At 54.6% G+C, this 20214-nt stretch overlaps 1 protein-coding gene across 1 annotated transcript in view; it reads right to left on the reverse strand.

The window, feature by feature from the left end:
- Nucleotides 1-14488, reverse strand: part of ZCCHC24 (zinc finger CCHC-type containing 24) — a 63765-nt gene extending 49277 nt beyond the window's left edge. Inside the window, exons 1-2 of the mRNA XM_507867.7 lie at nt 14059-14488; nt 1414-1614 (exon numbers count right to left, since the gene is read on the reverse strand). Coding sequence (XP_507867.2) covers nt 1414-1614; nt 14059-14304 — 447 coding nt within the window. The 5' untranslated portion in view covers nt 14305-14488. The remainder of the gene's footprint in view (nt 1-1413; nt 1615-14058) is intronic.
- Nucleotides 14489-20214: the final 5726 nt, after the last annotated feature.

Here is a 20214-nt window from a genome sequence, read left to right on the forward strand (position 1 = left end):
TGGCTGTGTGCACATGAGCTGGGGGCCCCTGTGCTGGGGCTCAGCTGGACAAAGTGCAACAGGCTATGGACTGCACAGGCCATGAGCATGCCCTTAAGGACCAACTAGATCCTCAGTTGCCTGTTTGCCCCTCATTCTATCCAGAGAACCCCAGGGGGGCTGAGGGTACTCACTCTCTGCTGGGAGCCAATAGCCTCCTGCTTACTGTGTATATTGAGGGGGAGGACAGGACCCACTGGAGATGTGGGGTCTGCAGGAAAGTCGTCAGTGGGTCAGCTCCCACTATGTATGCAGAGTCTGGGATGGGGGCACACAGATCACCTGGGGACCTTGCTAAGATGCTGCTCTGAGAGCCTGCAATTGTAATAGCTCCCTGGAGGCACTGATGCATCTCTGCCAGGGCCGTACTCTAAGCGGCAAGAACCTGAAGCGTGGTGTGGCTGTTTCTGAGCAGAGTTTGGGAATGTAATGAATGACAGCACATTTTGGCCTCCCACTGGTCCTGCAGGGACCCAGCCCCACCCAACCACACGTCAGTTTCCAACATCTGGAGGGGAACACTACATGCATTTCCAGAGTTTCCAGGATTCCATTTCCATTACAAACGTAAAATAAAAGTAATGCCACATTATAAAAAAAGTTGGAAAATAGGAAAAACTAATAGGAAAAAAAATCACTGATAATCTCATGCTGTACTTAAAATGACTACTACCCTCTTTTCCCAGGATCCCAAAACCATGTCTATCAGTGGGTCAGGGACCATCCTGTAGGTGGGCTGGCACGGTAGGCCCACTCTGTCATACTGAAGCATTGGATCAGGTGGGGGCCTGGATCTGCCCGCCCCTCCCTTCTCACTCCAAGAAAGAGATGCTCCGCCCTGCAGTGCCTGAAGCCTTCCCCCAGCCCTATCCTGGGAGCACAGAGTGTGGGGCAGGGCCCCTCCCCTCTTCCCTCACAGGCTGAGGAGGCAGAGGTGGGGTTCAGGGGAGGGGGTGCACATCTGGATTCCTGGCCCAGAGCCTGCATTCCTTCCCCATGAATGTGATGAGATGGGGCCTCCAGGGAGCTGTGAGGAGACTGCCCCCTCAGAACAGGCCCCACCTAGCAAAAAAGACTGGTGGAGACCCAAAGGCACAGAACCTCCTTTGGGGGCCCAGTTCGAGTCCAAAAATCCCCCACCCAGATTGCTGACCAACCAGCGTGGGCCCAAGATGGGCCTCTGTCCTGACCACACCAGCCAGCCTTGCCTCAGAAATCCCAGCAGGGACAAAAGGGTAGAGGCCAGAGGATCACAGGGCCACTCATTGGTGGAAGGGGCCCTGGGGACACCACTTCGCCTGCCCTACCCACAGGAGCCTGTCCACAGGTCAGTAGGGGAGCCCAAGAGCACCCCCTGGGCCAGGGCTGCCTTACCTGGGGGCAGTCCTTGATGTAGTGTCCTTTGTTGAAGCACAGGTGGCACAGGTAGTTGGGTGGGGGCCGCTTGCTGGGCTTGCGAGCCTCGGAGGTGAGGGTCAGGTCTGAGAAGTGCTCGGTGAGGGAGCTGAGGCCATCGGCGATGTTGTTGAGGGAGCCATAGGGTGAGGCGCCCTTGTACACACTGTTGCTCAGCGCCTGTGGGAGACAGAGGCACATATACTACAGCCTCTGCCTTGGGAGAAGTTCCATAACCCCCCGCCCAAACACACGCGTGGATTCACACTGAGTCTTCAGCTACCCGAGGGCTCTGGGCTCCAGAACCCTGAGTTCAAATCCTAACTAGTGTGTCTCCATGGACAAGCCAGTTAACTACTCTGGGCCTCAGTGGCCCTATCTGCAAAATGGTCCTAGTAACAGCTCCTCCTAGGGTTTCTATGAGGCTAAAATGAAGTCATGAATGGAAAGTAGTTTATCTCATGCCTGGCACTTCAGAACCACTCAGTAAATGGCAATGATGTTGATGATGGCTACTATTATTATTACCATTAGTTCTTAACATACTGCCATGAGGTAAGAACATATAGTAGAAAGCAACCTGTCAGATTTGGGGCTCTGCCACTAACTGGTGGGGTGACTTTAGGAAAGTCACTGCTGACTCAGTTTCCCCACCTTGTAAGGAAAGGGAATGTCAGCTTGCGGCATTGCTCCCGCTTCACACTAGACAAGACTGAAGCCCAGCCCTTTGCCAGGTTTCCTGCAGCCCGAGGCTTGTGTAGTCTGTGTGTGGGGAGCCCTCAGCCTGGCCCCAAACCACCTCTCTGGAAGCCCAAGGAGGGAAGTGGTCCATCTCTCTCACCTCCAGATGACAGGAACCAGACATCTTGCTTAGCTTCAAAGCAGACGTGGCCCAGGCCCCCTCCTGGTATATACAGCCTCTATTTATAGGAGTCACGGGCTCCAGGCTGCCTTGCATACTGGAATTTAGCGAAGGTGGGGCTGGCAGGGAGCAGCCAGGGGTCCCCCTTTCCTGGAGCAAGGCCAAGGCTGAAAGAGGCGGCCTCCCCAGGAGGGTCAACAACAAATCTGGGCTTGGGGCTTGAGTATCTCCTGGCCCCAGCACAGGTGCCCAAGAACTGCAGGAATAAGCTACGGACCTTGGGGGGCCTTGTGTCTGATGGGGAGACAAGGATTTGTTTTGGGGAGTTCCAGGCTGAAGGGGAAGCAGGGCCTCTGAAAGGAAGGGCCTCAGGCTCCCTTACAAAGATGGGGCAGACAGAAGCCCAGGTTGGGGACAGTCCTTTCTGTGTTCCCTTAGCATAGGCAGGGGAGGGAGGCGAGCTGCAAGCTGGCCCCAGGGCACAGGGCACAGTCTTGCCTCCCCCAACTGAAGCAGATCCTACTTTGCACAAGTATGTGTCCCAGCCACCCAACTGTATCCATCTGCAGGCATCTGCCACTCCCCTCCTAGCGACATGGTCCTCATCATATGGGTGCCACTGATGTTCTTGGTGCCTCAGGACACACGGCTGTGTGACCACAGCCCTTTCCTTCTGGGACTCTGTTCCCTCTCGTGTGCATCTGGATCAGAGCCTGGGATGCGGAAGGAAAGACACAGACACCACAGCCGGGGCAGGCCAGCCCAGCACACAGTCACCTATAGTGACTGGGAAGGATTTCAATGGGTCCAACTGACTGTATCTTCTGTATCACTGCCTGGCCCGACCACCAAATCCAGGACCAGTGGAAGATTCCACATTGACCTGCGTTCAGCCTGATGGGCACTCCAGCTCTCAGATGAATCCAAGATGGAGCAGTCCACCTTGAGAAGCAGAGGGTCCCCCGTCCCTGGAGCTGTGGGAGCCAATGGGGGTCAACCTTCCACGGCATGGGGGAGAGTTCCGATAAAAACCAGATCACAGGATAACAGTGACACAGACCAAGCTCTTACTGTGACCCCAGCACTGGAAATTTTACACGTATTCAGATAGCTGATTCTGCCCACAACTCTATGAGTCACTATCCCATTTTACAGATTACATGAGTGTGCCCCAACCTGTATTGAATGACCTGGGAAGCTTATAACAAACAGTTTTCTGGGCCCCACCTCAGACCTACCAAAGCAGCCACCTGGAATCGAGGGCCCGAAATCTGTATTTTTAGGTGTGCGGCAAAATATACACAACAAAATTGACCATTTCAATGATTTTTAAGTGTATAGTTGAGTGGCATTAAGAGCATTCATGCTGTTGTGCAGCCATCGCCACCGTCCAGCTCCAGAACTTTTTCATCTTCTCAAACTGAAACTCCATCCCCGTGAAACAACAACGCCCCCGCCTGCTGCAGCCCAATCTGTATTTTTCAAGCTCCCCCAGGCAATTCAGGTACAACCAGCCCAGCCCCACCCAGCCTTGGAGCACCTGGACTTCCCAACCATCAGGGTCTCCCCTTATCTTGACTCGAAGACTTTCCCCACACCAGAAGGCCCCCTCCCCCTCCAAATCCGCCCCAGCCTCCCAGAGAAAAGTTCATCCAAACAAGAAACTTGAAGCCCCAAATGGTGTGACTCACCCTCATGGCTGGGAAACACAATTTCACAAATAACAACTCTCTTAATATTTTTTTCTTTTTCTTCCTTTCTTTCGTTTTTTTTTTTTTTTTTTTTTCCCCTGGATAAGATTTAAGCAAGTCCACAGGAATCAGGCTGTTTGGCAGCAAATTGTCAAGAGGAAGGGGAAGTTTGGTGGGTGCCAGAAAGTGCACTAATTACACCCTGAAAAACCTCTCCCCCATCTTGCGGCCACAGTCCCCTGCCCACGGACGGCCCCACAGGCATCCCTGGGCAGCCAGAGGCCTCTAAGCGGGTGCCCTCTCCTTGGCAGCTCGACACCCCACCCTCTGGAGGGCCGCAGCCTTGCCCCTGCCCCAGGCAGCTCCGCAGTGAGAGAAGTGAGGCCAGAGCTTCCCCTCCTCATGGCCTTCCCACCTCTAGTGCCCTCCAGCCTGTCTCCAGGGAATTAGGGCCCATCCCCCAGCCCTAATTCCAGACGAACGCTACCTTAGAGCCGAAAGGGTAGAGACCGTCAGCTGACCCCACCTCATTCCCACATGAAAGATGGGGAAACTGAGGCCCACAGGGGCACAGGGACGCAGACCAGGGCACCCAGCCAGGCCCCAGGGCCAGAAGTCCTGCTCGGCTGGCCAGTGTGAAGGGTGGGTGAGGCAGTGAGCTGCTTCCTCTCTGAGGCCCCGTTTGAGCTCAGGCCAGGGAGGTGAAAGGCAAATCAGTCTCCTGGTTGTTTCCACAGCCTGTGGGGACTGGATGGAAGAGAGGCCAGGACACAGAGCTCTAACCCCTCCTGCTCGGAGCTGGGGCTTGGCCTCTTGGGTTTCCCATCTGTACAGCGTAAAATGGAGCGGGGAAGGGGGAAGAAGGGTGACCTTGCTGATCCCTGTGGTCCTGCTTTCCTAGGGTCCAGACACCCGGGTCCTGAGAGACGCCCCTGGAGCCTGGCATGCAGAGGCCGACACAGGCACCATCTGTTCTGTGGCCTTCCTTCTGTGGCTGGAGTGCAAAGTGGCCCTAAAAGCCTTCATCTGTCAGCCCTAACCCTGCTCCTCTCACCATGCCCACCGTGCAGCTCTGCCTTTCTCCCTCCAGCCCACACTTGCTGCCTCAGCCTGGGAATGCCCTTCTCTATGTCCATCCAGAACCCCTCCAGGGCCTGGCTCCAGATCGGGCTCTAACTCCAGGGTTGTGGCCTTGACCCCATCCTTTCCCCTTACTCAGGCCTCAGGCTCCAAGGAAAAGCATGAAAAGCACAGATCCAGGTGCTCCTGAAGCACCCCCGGCCATAGAGGCCCCGACTCCCACCAGAGGCCTTGCTGACCTCTCCCACCCCAGCGTAGCCCAGTCAGCACTGCAGTTGGCAGGAGGGGGCACAGGGATCATGGCGCAGCCCCGCCTGAGTGACCAATGGAGCTCTGAAGTTGCTCTCTAATCTCTCCCCGTGTGTGAGGCCTCCTCACCTCTCCCACAAGGCTGGACATCCCTGAATACAAAGGTTCCGCAACCCTCCATTGCCCCACAGCCTGCCCTGGGTGCGATGGTCACCAGCAGGGAAGGGCCTGCCCAATTGACAGATAGGGTAACAGATGCCCTAGCGGTCTCCTCATTTCCATGGGCCGAGTGGAGGGGCACTCCCACCTTAGATTAGGCTGCTCTGGGCACTGGTGCAGGGCAAAGCCACTTATGGGGTAAGTGGAAGCCCCTGGGCCATCTAGGCCCAGATCACCAGGCTTAGGGAAGAGGCCACCTCTCTTTCCTCCCTAGGTCAGTGACCCCAGCAGGTAGCAGGAAGCATGTGACCCTCACACCGCATCTGGGGGACCATGCATCACACTCCTGCCCAGTGCTGGAACTTCTCCAAGGTTTTTGCTTGGCTGTTGGGGAAAGGAAGGTGGGAAGACGTTATAGTTTACTTTTTTTTTGAGACAGGGTCTTACTGTTCTTACTCTGTCACCCAGGCTGGAGTGCAGTGGCACAATCACAGCTCACTGCAGCCTAGACTTCCTGGGCTCAGGTGATTCTCCCACCTCAGCCTCGCAAGTAGCTAAGACAACAGGTGCATGGCACCACGGCTGGCTGATTTTTTGTATTTATTATTTGTAGAGATGAGGTTTCACCATGTTGCCCAGGCAGGTCTCAAACTCCTGGGCTCAAGGGATCTGCCTGCCTCGGCCTCCCAAAATTCTGGGATTACAGGCATGAGTCACCGTGCTCGGCCTGTGGTTTACTCTGATCATGCGGTGTGTCATATATTTGACTAAATCCTTTACCTTTCTTAGTCCCCTCGTACCTGGCAAGAATACTATTCAAATGGGCATTATTGGCCCCATTTTATAGAGCTAGAAACTGAGGCTCAGAGAGGCTGAGCGATTTGCCCAAGGTAACGCAGCCAGCACGTGTTGCCCTGTTATATTTCAGCCTCTACATGGCCTCCAAGGCTTGACCTCCCCTATAGGAAGGGGAGTCAGAGGAAAATGCCAGGTGCGGACCACTCTACTTGGCACAGAGGCCCTGTGACATCATATGCCAGGCCCCTCGGCCCTGGCAAGATGAAGGACCAGTGTCTCTGGGCTGCATGAGGGGTGCAGGCCCTGGGCATGGTGGTTCTGCTGCAGAATACGGGGTGCAGAGGCAGAGATTTCCAAGGCTGACTCCAGTTCTCCCCGGAGCAAGCCTGACAAGAGGGACTTCTTCTCTTTTCTTCCTTCCCTGCAGGACAGTAGGTAGGCACAGTAGGTGAGGGGTAGCAGTAGTTAGGGCAGGAGGGTAGAAGCTGCAGAGGGCAGCCCAGAGGGAGAAAAGAGGGCACAGAAACAGGACAGGAGACAGATAGGAGAGGCAGTGACAGCAGGCAGGATGGGGAGCAGCATGTGCTGGGAAGGACATGGCCACAGTGAGACCATGGAAAAGGCAGCGTCTGGGCCAGGCTACCAGGCACGGCAGAAGCAAGGGCTGAGTCCTGCTCCCCAGGCCTGAGAAGGCCCCGGAGGAGGAACTCTGATTCGAGTCCCTAGCTCTGTAGGGGTTCCTTTCATCAGCTGAACAACCGCTTTCTTATCCCAAAGCCACCCCTACTCCACCCCACAGACACGCGCACACACACACGCACCCACACTCCTCTGTTTGGGACAAGAGACCATTCATCTCGCAAATGAATCCACCCTGCTCCCAAGGGGATCTGTACTTCCTCCACCCCAGGCATCTATCTGCGGCTGGTCAAACACATACATGTCCGATATATACAGAGGTGGACACCAGCCGGTCTCAGGGAGACAAGGAGATAGCCCATGGGCAAGGCGGGAAGCGAGCCAATGGGAAAACATGGCCACACCTTGACTGAGGGTTTTCAGCTGTGCTCAGCCCCTGGCTCTGTTTGTTTCCCAGGTCTAAAGCTGACCCATGGGCCAGGACAGTGCTGGGCTGGCCACGACAGGCACAGCAACCCTTCACCCAGGACTCCAGAGGGCACCACTGCCTCCTGGAGGCCCATTCACCCAGCAAATGTAAAACACAGTTCCCTGGACACAGTCAGTGCTTAGCAAAAGATTCTTATTCAAATCACAAGTCTAGGTTATTTTTGGTGGGGGAGTGGGCAGAGAGAAATAGGGAAAGGACCCAGGAAAGGGGGAGCAGACAGTGGCAGCAGGACAAAGCAGAGGAGACCTGGGGAGATCCCTTTCCTCCTTGGTTCCAACAGCTCCAGCCCAGGGTCACCACTCACCTGACAGGTGCTCACGTTTCACAGCTATAAGCCCTCTGCCCAGCTAGTGTGTAAGCACTGGGGACCGGGCTGCCTCTTACTGCTAGAGCATATTTGTTGAATGAAAGCAGAGAGCAAGAATATGAGAATCCCAGGACTGGAAAGGACCCGCATATTTAGCTAGACTGTACTCTGTCTGGAGTACCACTGAGGCTTGCAGCCTCCATTGCAGGGATCCTTGATCTGTGATCCACTGTGGGCATGAAGGTGTGCATGATGCCACTGAAATCACATGCAAACATGTGTATATGCATGTGCACGCATGCTTATGTTCTGTGCCTTGTGCTGGCAGCAGAAACTCTAGTTGTCTTCAGAGTCTCAAAGAGGTCCCTAACCAAAGAAGGTCAAGGACCATTCATCAGCATACCCAAGCCTCTGCTGAAACACTTGTAGGGGACAAGGTTTCACTATCTCCCAAGTCAGCTCATTCCAATGAATCAAGAAATCAATAAATATTTTTTTCTGTGAGACAAAACAAAAGGTGAAGAGGCTCAGGAGAGTACTTACATGCTCACAAGTCAGGAGGTGGAAGGGAGGAGGGGAGGTTACAATTCAAGACACCCACCCACGTAGAAAACATTAACTAAGCAGCTAGCATGTCCTGCACGCTAAGAACCAGATGCCAGGACTACTAAGTAGAAAAGACAGGATTCCTACTCTCAGGGTGCTGACAATCTAACTACTGAGACAGACACACATATTGCTATTACAGGACAAGACCAATCGTTCAGACATGCTTTACAAAAAATTAGCCAGGTATGGTGGCAGGCACCTGTAATCCCAGCTATTAGGGAGGCTGAGGCAGGAGAATCTCTTGAACCTGGGGGGAGGTGGAGGTTGCAGTGAGCAGAGATTGTGCCACTGCACTCCAGCCTAGGTGACAGAGCCAGACTCCATCAAAAAAAAAAAAAAAAAAAAAAAAAAAGACATGCTTTACCAGAGCACCTACAACTCATCTTTCACAGGCTCACAGCAGCTGGAAAGAGGTCTGCTCCCAGTGGCAGCCAAGTAAAACCCCTCAGAGAAAGGACATCCATTTGTGTCATAAAGAAGCCAGTTGGAATGTGTCCATGTACAAGGGCAGGGAATGGCATTTTAGGTAGCAGCAATAGCAAGTGCAGGGGCTTAGAGGAGGGGGAGTGCTTGATGTTTTCGAAAACCCCAAGTAGACCAGTATGGCCAGAGGAGGGCTGAATAAAGAATCACATGCCACCACCACCACCACGACACACACACACCACACACACACAACAGATCTAGGACCTGAGACCTAGGCTGGAGTCCTGGTTCTGCCTCTGATTCCCTGAATGCATTGTCTTTCTTTAGAAGAGCCTTAGTTTCCCCATCCAGACAATGCGGACGCTGCACACAGACTAGGATATGGGTGCAGAAGCAGTAGAAAGTGCTCAGTGCCCATCTTCTCTCCTTCTCCTAAAGCAGGCCAGCCCTGGACTCATGCCCCCATGCTGGGTTGATGGGGAGTGGCTGGAACAGGGACATGGTAGGAAACCCAGTACTCATGACCAGTACTCAGCAATTCCAGAAAGTTTGAGGACCAGGGACAAAATGTCGGAGGCACTGAGGCTTGATAGGATGCCCCCGTCCAGACAGATTGCTGCCTGCCCTCACTGGGACCCAGAGGCTGATCCAGGGGAGAGCAAATCTGGGGACCAATTGCAGGACAGGTCGCAGATGCAACCCGTAGCTGGAACGCAGAAGAATTCTAGATCTAGCTCTCCCACTGACTGGCTAGGTGACTTGCCAGGCCTCTGTGTCCTCTTCTGCAAAAAATGGGAGCTATGAGGAAAGAGAAGCCATGAATAGAGCACCACCCAAGAGCAGAGGACTGTTCCACTAGGGCCATCTCCTCCCGGAGCCCTCCTCTGGGTACTGACGGCATCTGGCTCCCTGCCACTGCTACTTACTGATTACTAATGCCGTCTGCTTTCCTCCCTCCCACCTGACTCAGAAGGTCCACGAGGTGTGGTCTTCCCTCTGAGCCCATGCCTGTCCAGTCAACGTAATCTGACAGAGGGAGGGTCAGGTTGCCTCAGCCAACAGCTTCTCAAATGACGGTCCTCCTTGCCTGAGTAACACTTCAGCTTCCCAAGGGTGGCCAAGAGAGCTGGGAGCATCCTCCCGAACTCTGGGCTGGGATAGAATGGCCATTACTCTCAGGCCCTGGAGCTGCCCCCTAAACACACACACACACACACACACACACACACACACACACACACACACACACCACAAAGGCTGCTGGGAACCCACCTGAGCTCCTTAAGCCCACTCTCGAACATAGGCACCTCATATCCTTGGGCAGAAATGTGGCTTTGTTCCACACATCCACACTGGTCAGGCAGCCCGTGGGCTTATCTCCGTCTGTTGAAGGCACATCCAAACCCTCGGAAAACTGTCAAGACTGGGGCCTTTTAAAGCAGGACACTGTATGTACTCCTCTAAGGGTTTTAATGGCCATGTCCATACAGAAGGGCTGGGCCCAGGGAAAGGCCATTTGTTAAGCCTTGTGACACCCCTGCTACTGTTCTCAAACCTCCAATGGGTAGACCTGAGCAGCAAAGAGGAGGTTCATTGCTGCAGAGGCTGATGCTCTAGGAAGAGCTTCCTAAAGGTTGGAACTATCCAACAATGAAGAGGTCTTCCAGGAAGGACACTGACAGGTGTCCTGAGCCAAAAATGTTCTCTGCTCAAATAGGTGTGGGAACTGTCAAGCTGAAGAAAGGTTAACAGGTTTTGCACTGCAGGAGTTCTCAGGGCCTTTCCTGTGCTAGTGGGCACTGTGTGTTTCCAAGGGAAAGGAAGGACACTGTGTCTTCCAAATGTATTTGACCACAAAGTCCTTCCCCCAACATTCACAAAGTGGGGGTCTCTTGACAGTAGGGCCACACCTTCCAGCTACCTCTGTCCCTGGAGAAAGAGGGAAAGAGAACAGTTGCCCTAAGAATTCTACCTGAATGGAGTGAGACAGCCACATCTCCCTGGAGGCTGGAGGGTACAGGGACTACCTGGCAGGGGCTCTGGGCAGCCCTTCAAGGGGCCCAAGAGGCCATCTTCACAAGGAGGTAACTCAGCTTTTCCAGAAATGACTCCCATAGCCCCTTTACGGTTGTGAATTTAAGTTCCAAACAAGACTTGGCAGGGAAGACCCCATGCAGCCCAGCCCCCACTCCATCTAAGAACTGCCTTCCTTGGGTACCTGGAGAGAGAGAAGGGGCTCAGCCAAGGGCCTTAGGAATCCCTTTCCAAAAATGTATCATTGTTGCCGTAGATCAGGTTTTTGAAACTGGGTTTCACGGGGCCTAGTTTGTAGACCCAGAAGCCTTTTAAGAAACTGTGCAAGGTGCTTGTGTCCGCTTTGGCCTGGCACCCTCACCACAAGCTGGGAAGTCCCCACAAGAATCCAAGTCACCTCCTGGTGCTTGCTCCTGCACCAGGAACTCTGGTGTGAACTCTGCCATCTCTCTCTCTGCTCTCAGGGCCAGTGTGCCACTCAGAACCGTTGGCTTATCTTCAGCTTCCAGAGCTGAGGTTCCAGGGGCACAATGGGCTTCTGTGCCCCCATGTCCTCACCCCCCCTCAAATCCCAGCTGCATTCATGGTGTTTTGCTATTGTGGTGGGAGCAGCCTGGGGGTGGTGCAGGAGGGGGTGGGCTCTTGGCACAGGGGTTGGCGCAGACAGGCCGTGGTCAGTGGTCAGCATGCAAGTCACATCCGCAGGCACTGCCACTGGGCCTGCCAGGCCTCGCACAGAATGGTGATGCTCCTGGGCCCCCTGGGTCCCTCCGTAGAGTCCCCTCCGGCCCACACACGACTTGCTTCCTCTCCGACCAGCCCCTTGGTGGCATTGGGGTGGGGGGTATTTTTTCTTGCCTTCTCAGCCAGTTGCTATTTTGGAGCCATATTAGGTCACCAGCTAAGCCCTGGGCGCAGGAAAGGCCTGTCCTCAGGAACACAGCTGAGGCTTTGAGAGGGTTTAGGAGGCAAAGTGGGTGGGGGGTGAGGATGAGTGAGCCTGAAGCCAAGAGAGCCTTCCGGAAGTCAGCAGGCACAGCCCTCCATCACCTCCGAGGAAGCCACTGGCCTGTGAGCATCAGAGAAGCCCCTCTTGACTCCCCAAGCCCTCTCTTGTTTGAACAGGTCTCAAATACTATAGATATACCATCCTGGGGTGTAGCAGAGACTAAATTTAACAGATAGGTAAGCTAAGGCCCAGAGAGAGACGGAGTTCCCTGAAGTCAGGTTGTGAAAGACATTTCCCCACCACTGCACTATACAGTATAACCTTTTCCTGCTCCTTTCACACTGTGTGACTTTACGGGGAAACTGAGGTACGCAGCAATGAAGTGACAGAGGGCAGTTCTCACTGAGCTCCGGTTGGGATCCTGGATGCCAGAAATTTTCAAAAAGCAGCACAACATCCTATTCTTACAGGGTACTCTTGATGGTTCCAAACTCCCAGGTCCTCTCAGGGGAGACCCACAGGTGGGGAACAATGCCACCATGGTAGGGGGAGCAGAGGGAGGCTAGAAGAGGTTGATTAGGGGTCCACACTTGACCTGTGGGTCATGTTCACCCTTCTCCCAGGGTGAGAAACTCCCGTGGGGCTCCCACAAGCACCCCCATCAAATCACCCACCATTCATACCCTCTATCACCTTGTCTGTTTACTCATCCGTGGCCCCCACTAGCCTGTGGCTGTGAATCCCCGGGGCCTGCCCAGAGCTCAACAAATGTTTGGTAAGAGAACAAACAACTGAAAAGACGCGTGCACCAAAGAAACACCCCACAAACGGTCCTCCAGTCACTGGTCACCTGAAGCCAGTTCCCTGAAGAGGCAGAAAAGTCTCTTACAAGAAAGAAAGATCCCCAGCCAAGAACCATTCCTCACGTGGAGAGAATGCTTTACAGTTTACAAAGAGCTTTGGCATAGAAATGCTTTTGCCTGACACCAAAGGGTGCACTTTCAGACTCATCTTCCTCCTCTGCACCCAGCCCCCTCCCACGCCTGTTCTACCCACCCAGGTCAACAGGTCAGCCTGGGTAGTGTTGGCCTTGGGCCAGCATTTTATATGTCCATGCCTCCCTTAGTAAATAATGGCAGAGTTGAACTCAAGGGCGACCCTCTGCCTCCCTCTCTTATCCCCAGCACACCCTTGCATACATAGGCTTTCCTCCCCAACCCATTCAGGACTCTGACTCTCCTAAAACTCACCGGTGTGCCCAGGTCTGGAAGGAAAGTGACCCCCATGTGTGTCCTCCCCCGAACACACCTCTTGCATCTTTGCAGAGAAAACCCCCACAAGGGGAGGAAGTGAAGGCCACAGATGGGTGTCTGAAATTCCCAAATGAGGCAGGAGTAAATGGAGGGAGGGGAGGAGTCCAGCCCACGGAAAGGAGTGGTATCTGGGCAGGCCCTGGAGACTCTTCAAAAAGGGCTGGGAGGTGGTGGCGATCTGTGTATTTATCTTGCTGGCAAAGAGGCGCTGCCCAGTCAACTTTGTAACTGAATCTACCAAACAGGCAGACTTTGCAACACAGCCGGCCCAGGTTTCTGCAGAAGGCGCTGGGCAGCTGGAACCTCTCCCCCTTTCTAGCCCCCCTCCCAAGAGCTCAAGAGGATTTCCCTTTCATTTCCTTCCAGGCTGGGAGGGCTGGGGACAGCGCAGTCTGTGGGGTCAAGCCCTCAGAAACCACTTCCTATGTGGCTGGGGGAGGGCGAGCAGCTGGAGGACGTATCTGGGGTCCCCGAGTGAGAACAGCAGGAGAAGCCCTCTGGGCAGTCACTGCTCTCCAGGGTGCCTTTCGGGTCGGGAACCGCAGAGGTCGGAGAAAAGATTTTAGGCCCTTCCAGAGGAGCTCCGAGCAGAATCTGCACTCTCGGTCCCAGCCCGCGGTGGCCAGGACGAGGATAGGGTTGGGCGTGAGAAGGACACTTCGAAGGGGCTCCCCGCCCAGGCCGCACCCCAGCTGTCTGAAGAAAATCCGGAGACAACCCCTCCTCAACTCCCTCCCCCAACCCCTTTGGAGCAGGGCTGCCCTGGCAGGGAGAGGGGGCGGGAGAGCTCCGCCCCGGCCTGCATTGCTCCAGCCCGGGCTCAGCCGGGAGGTGACGCGCACCCGGCACCCCGGGGACTTCGGGCGGCGAGTTTGGCAGAGTTGAACGAAGCCAAGCCAAGCCGGGCCGGGCAATGCGGAGCCGGGCCGCGCCAGGCCAGGAAGAGCGGGTCAGACAGGGAACGGCCCGCCACGGTGGGGCGGTGGGGCGGTGGGCGGGGGCGCGCGGGGGCACCCACCTCTCCGCGCTGCAGCTGGAAGAAGCTGTTGAGATAGCTGGAGTGCAGGGGCGAGCCCAGCTGCTCGGGGCGGCCCTTGCCGAAGGCCAGCTCCGGGGGTGCGGCGCCGGCGGTGGGCTCGGGCCGGAAGGCATCGAAGGCGCTAGCCTGGTGCGTGTCCTGCAGCGACAGGTAGACCCAGTTGAGCAGCTGGGCGGGCTGGTACACCGAGGCGGCGCTCGTGTCGATGGCCGACAGCAGGCTCATTTTGCGGCGGCGGTGCCGGCCCCTCCCCGGCCGCCCGCTCGCGGCCCCCCTCCGCAGCGGAGGGGCGGGCACCGGGGAGCCTGTGCCCACTGCCCGCCTCCCGAGCCCCGACGGTGATCGCCCCGCGCCCTGCGCCCCGCGCGCTGCCCGCAGCCGCTGCCGCTGCCGCCGCCTCCCCCCGACTGCGGCCCCGGCGCGCGCGGGCGGTGGAAGGAGGCAGCGAAAGTTGGGCAGGAAACTTTTGGCCCCGCCCCTTCGCCCCGCCCACTGCGTCCCGCCCCGCCCGGTGATCCGCTATCTGCCTCGCGGCTGACCCCGCCAGCGGCGGCTCCGGGGGTGGGGTCCACGATGCCCCGCCGCCCACTCCCTGCCCCGCCTGGCACTGTCCTCGCCGTGCATTGGCTGTCTCGTTGAATATGAACCATCAGGGGTGGGGAGAGAGGGGAGTGAGGCTCATCTGCATATGCAGCACGGCGCGGGCCCGCCCATGCGAGGCCCCGCCCAAGCCCCACCTCGTCCCAGCCCGGCCAACCCAGCTCCCCGAGCTGCCGGGAGCTCAGTGCAGCCCCGGCCTAATCAATCTCGTCTCCCTCTGTCGTCAGCGCTCTTGTCTCGTTCTTTCCAAATCCTCTGCAATTGTTTTTCACTCACTTTTCCTTTCCTATTTTCCCTCCTTTCTCATACTCCTTTCTCTCTCTCTTAGACTAGTACTAGTCTCCTGTGTCCGTCGTCCTTGTATGTGGCGCCCTCCGTGTGTGTGTGTGTGTGTGTGTGTGTGTGTGTGTGTGTGTATGTCCTTCTCTTTCTCTCACTCTTCTTGTCTCCTTTCTTCTATTTCCGTCTGGTCTGATGTTTCTCCCTGTCTCTCCCGCTCCTCTCTCAGACGCGTGTACACAGACGCACACACTTCTAACTCCCTCCTCTCGCTATCACCATCGGACCCTCCCCCTCCTACTTAATTCCTTCCATCTGCAGAATCACTTTGCGGGCCGGCTGCGCCAAGGGGGGCCCGGGTTCCTGCCCCAGGAAAGACTCCCCGCCCCCTCCCCCCGCCCTTCTCCTATTTCTGCTCTGGGCCCGCCTCGCTTCTCGACCCTCCCCTCCACCCCGGCTCCAGCCCTAGCCCGCCCCGGTGCCTTGGCGAGTCGCCAGGACACCAGCCTGGGCCGGGGGAGCTCGGGAAAGCGGCTGTCACCCATCTCGCTGGGACAACTCAGCTACTCCAAGACTGCCTGGAGGGAGCCCCGCCCCCGCCTCCGCCTCCGCCTGACGCCCCAGGAAGCCCCGGGGCCTTCACCGTCTCTTTCTCCGGGTGGTCTTTGCTGCGCCAGCACCGGGGACCTAGCCCAGAGGAACTCACCGCCTGGCTGGGACCGAGTCACCTCTCCCACTTTCAGTCTGGCTCTGGAGCCATTCCGCCCAGCGTTGGAGTGCCAGCTTGGCCACCGTCCAGCGGAATGACCTCTGCATGACGCCTAACCTCTGCGAGCAAGCCTGTTTTCTCCTCTGTAAAATGGGAGCAGTCATCCTCCCGCCGCTGGGGACGTTTGTGTGCTTCCCAGCTTGGGCTTGGTAAGCGGAAGATATTCCGTAAAGGACAGCTCTTCCCCGCCACCCACTCCACGAGTTACTCACATCACCTGCAAGGCACCTAACCACATCTATGGTCGCTCGCAGCACGAAGGCCTTCAGTAATGACCAAATGCCACCCTTTTTCACCAACCAAGAGGCCCTTGGATCTCAGATCTCCATCTTGTCTATCAATTTGCAGTTATTAATACAAACGACAGCATATGTATCAATCATGTCTTCATATTTTCATTCATCAAGAACACATCTATACAGTACCCTTTATATTTTTAAACAGTATTAAACCTATTTGTTTAAAGAGTAGGTACACGGTTCTTGCAAATGGCTCACCTGTAATCCCAGCACTTTGGGAGGCCAAGGCAGACAGACTGCTTGAGCCCAGGAGTTCCAGACAAGCCCTGGAAACATGGCAAAACCTCATCTCTACAAAAAAATGCAAAAATGAGCCGGGCGTAGTGGCGCATGCCTGTGGTCCCAGTTACTCAGGAGGCTGAGGTGGAAGGATCACTTGAGCCCAGGAGGTGGAAGCTGCAGTGAGTCGAGATCATGCCACTGCACTCCAGCCTGGGCAACAGAGTGAAACTTTGAACCCCCTCCCCCACACCAAAAGAAATAGTTGGGATTATCTCTGGAACTCTGCTGCTGTCTTTGAGCTTCCAAGGATGGAGGTAGGATTTGGAACCACTGATAAAGACCTTCCCTAGATTTTATAGAGAAAACTGCTGTTCAGGGAGGGGACATAACTAGGAATCTGACACCTGCTTAGAGAAACCTCTGATCCTTCCCTGTGTCCTTCAGAGTGATTTGATGCCAAGAAGGTGTTTATCATACCTGGTGACCACACCGATGGCCTCTGCCTCTTTCTCCCCAACATAGTTTCTACCCAGAGCCTGGAGCATAGATAGTAAATAATCAGGAAATAGTTGCTGGGTTGATGATTGAATGAATAGGTGGAGAGATGCATGGATGCCCAGATTTTGCTCCTCTTTGAAGCCTGAGTGGCTTCTTTGGTTTTGTACTTTTCTCCCTCTCCTTGCCCACAGGACAGCTGCTCAACATGTGGGCTCTGTACCCAGTAGGTGACTAATAAATATGAGCATCCTATAGGCAGTTTGCCTGGATGGCAACTGATTGACCTAAGGTCAGCCCTCAGCCAGCTGCTGGGAATGCATGCTCCAGGATCCCCTGAAACAACGTGTACGGTGGGAGAGGGTAATAGGTGAGAGTGACCAGATGGGTATCAGAGGCCTAGGTACCAGGCCAGAAGACCGGGCCACGCCCAAACTCTGCACCTTCTTGCCCTATCATGTGCACACTAAGGAACTCTGCGTTTAAAATGTCAGAGGTTCCAAGCCCTCACTTTACAAAGGAGGAGGTACCATGGCCCAGAGAAGGAAAAGAACCATCCCAGGGTCTCTCAGTAAACCTGATAGCTAAGCCACCTGCTCCTAACCCACTACTACCTCCCAGCTCTCTCTTCATTGATCCCAGTGTGGCAGCATTCAGGTGTGGCAGCTCTGGCCCCATATACTGTCCTCAGACTGGAAGGCAGGAGGGAGCACCCAGGTGAGGCTCACATCCCTGTCCCCTTCCCTATCCAGTGGCTCCAGCCATCCCACAGTCTCCAGAATGGGTCAGTGGAATGAACACAAGATTTGGAGGAAAGACCTGGCCCAGTGACCTTGGGTAGGCCTGCCCTCTCTGTAAACCTCAGTTTTTCCAGGTATCAAATGGGAATGTTGATCCCATCCTTACCAACTTCTACAGTGACTGACAGGATCCAAGGAGGATGCAAAGAGGAAGGAGCTTTGCTGTTCCCTGAGTGAGTAGGCAGTCATGCGTGACGGGAGGGTGATATTGATACTTTCAGTAACAGTAATATTCAATTTATCTGGAGAAATGTGGGCAGGAGGGGACAAGTAGGAAAAAGTCTGCTCCTAAAGTTGCCCAGGTAACAGGTCTGGTAAGTGTTTGGTGGAGTATCAAACCAAGAGCCTTGAGCTCAGAGAAGCAGGAGAAACCTGGGCAAGAAGAGGAAGCAGTTGGTCTTTATGAGGGAGTCAGCCTTCACATTCAGCCCAGGAGGCAAGCAGAGATGAGCAGGGGCAGAAGATGGGGCTTCACAATCCTGTGCAAATTGATGCTTCTCATTTCTGTAAAAAACGCCCCATGGTGATTTATCATGTGAAGGAACCCCTAAACCTCTTCAAACCACCCACACTCCATGTGTCAGGAATAAATAGCAAAGCACACACTGACAAAGCTAAGATTTGCCTCTCCTTTAGGCCAGGGCTGGGCATTGGGTTCCTTTGGACTGTGTGTTGACACAGAAGGTGTCAGTTTACAGCAGAGATGGCAAAATGGCAAATACTCTCCTTACAGGCACCACTGCCCCATCCCCCACCCAGGACAGACCTCTCTGAGTGCGGATCCCCTTCCCAGGCAAGACTTCAGGTTCCTGCTCAATACAGCACCCCACGTCACCACTAATGAGATGCTGGAATTGGCCCTGAAGACGCAAATTATTTGCCATGTTGACTTTATATCCACCTTCCCAGGCTGCTCTCTAAACCCTATGGTGACTGTGCAGAATTATTAGGTTGGTGCAAAAGTAATTGCTCTTTTTGCCATAGAACCAACCCAGTGAGCTAAAATCCAGGTTTCAAGGCACCTTTACACACACACACACACACACACACACACACACACTCTCTCTCTCTCTCGGCACCTTTACATACACACACACACACACATACACACACACACACACACACAGAGTACCTCCTCCTTCCATGGATGCAGCCCCGCTGTTTACACTAACCAGATTTCAGTCCCAACTAGCCCCCAACTTCTTTGTGCAGTGCACAGATGGCAAAACCATAAGGGCAGTCTGACCACTCCAGGCCCCACCCACAGGCTCTTGAGTAGCCTTTAAGTTTATCTTGAGCAGCAAAGGGTGGGTAGGTCCTTGAACCTTAAACTCAGCCTACCGCTCCTTGCAGGTTCCGAGGTGTGGAAAGTGCCTGGAGCTTTGGAGACTGTCACTTCCTGGGCTGTGTGACACTGACAAGTTGAGTCTCCTCCCCTGGACCATTTCCTAGTGTATAAAATCTTCCCACTGCTGTTGGAATCCCAGATGACACGGGGAGGCAGGAGACACTTTGAGGGCCCTGGCCTCTGGAAGCCCTAAGAGAATGCCTGCTTGGTTTCATGGCTGGACAGTATGACATGGGCATGAGGGGTCCCAGCCTGGGTGTGAGGAGCCTAGGGTTTGTGTGTGGTCTGGGAAAACTGGCAGAACACCCTGGACCTAGAAGTCACTGGAGCAGGCCTAGTGGGCTTCCTGCTCCCTGAGGAACCATCCTCAGAAAAGTGGTGTCTAATGTCATATAGGAGCTACGGGCAGCAATCACATAGTAGCCCCCTCTTATCCATGGGGAATACATTCCAAGACTCCCAGTGGATGCCTGAAATCGCAGGTAGTTCTGAAACACACACACACACACACACACACATGTGCGCGCGCACACGCGCACAATGTTTTGTCCTATACATACATACATACCCACGATAAAATTGAAATTATAAATTAGGTACATTAAGAGATTAACAGGTCAGGTGTGGTGGCTCATGCCTGTAATCCCAGCACTTTGGGAGGCTGAGGCAGGAAGATCACTTGAGGCCAGCAGTTCAAGACCAGCCTGGCAACATGGTGAAACCACCCTCTCTACAAAAAGTACAAAAAAGTAGCCAGGCATGGTATTGTGCATCTATAGTCCCAGCTACTCAGAAGGCTGAGGTGGGAGGATCGCTTGAGCCTAGGAGGAGGAGGTTGCAGTGAGTTGAGATTGCCCCACTGTGCTCCAGCCTGGGTGACACAACGAGACTCCATCTAAAAAAAAGTAGTGGCAGAGATTAACAATAATAAAATAGAACAATTATAATAATATACTGTAATAAAAGTTATGTGAACATGTTCTCTCTCTCTAAAGGTTTTTTTGTACTGTATCACCCTTCTTATGATGATGATGTGAGATGTTAAAGTGCCTGCTTGATGAGGTGAAGTGAGGTGAGTGATATGGGCATTATGATGTTGCATTAGGCCGCTCTTGACCTTCTGACGACATGTCAGAAGGAGGCTCATCTGCTTCTGGTGACACTAGACCATCGAGCCCTATCGAGGTCAATGACTGGATGTCAGGAGTGGACAATGTTTATAAGCAGGCAGCGTCCACAGCGTGGATCACTGGACAAAGGGGTGATTCACGTCCCGGGTGGAACGGTACAAAATTTCATCACGCTACTCAGAATGCCGCGCAA

Source organism: Pan troglodytes, chromosome 8 (genome assembly GCF_028858775.2).
Source record: "Pan troglodytes isolate AG18354 chromosome 8, NHGRI_mPanTro3-v2.0_pri, whole genome shotgun sequence".
Lineage (NCBI taxonomy): Eukaryota > Metazoa > Chordata > Mammalia > Primates > Hominidae > Pan > Pan troglodytes.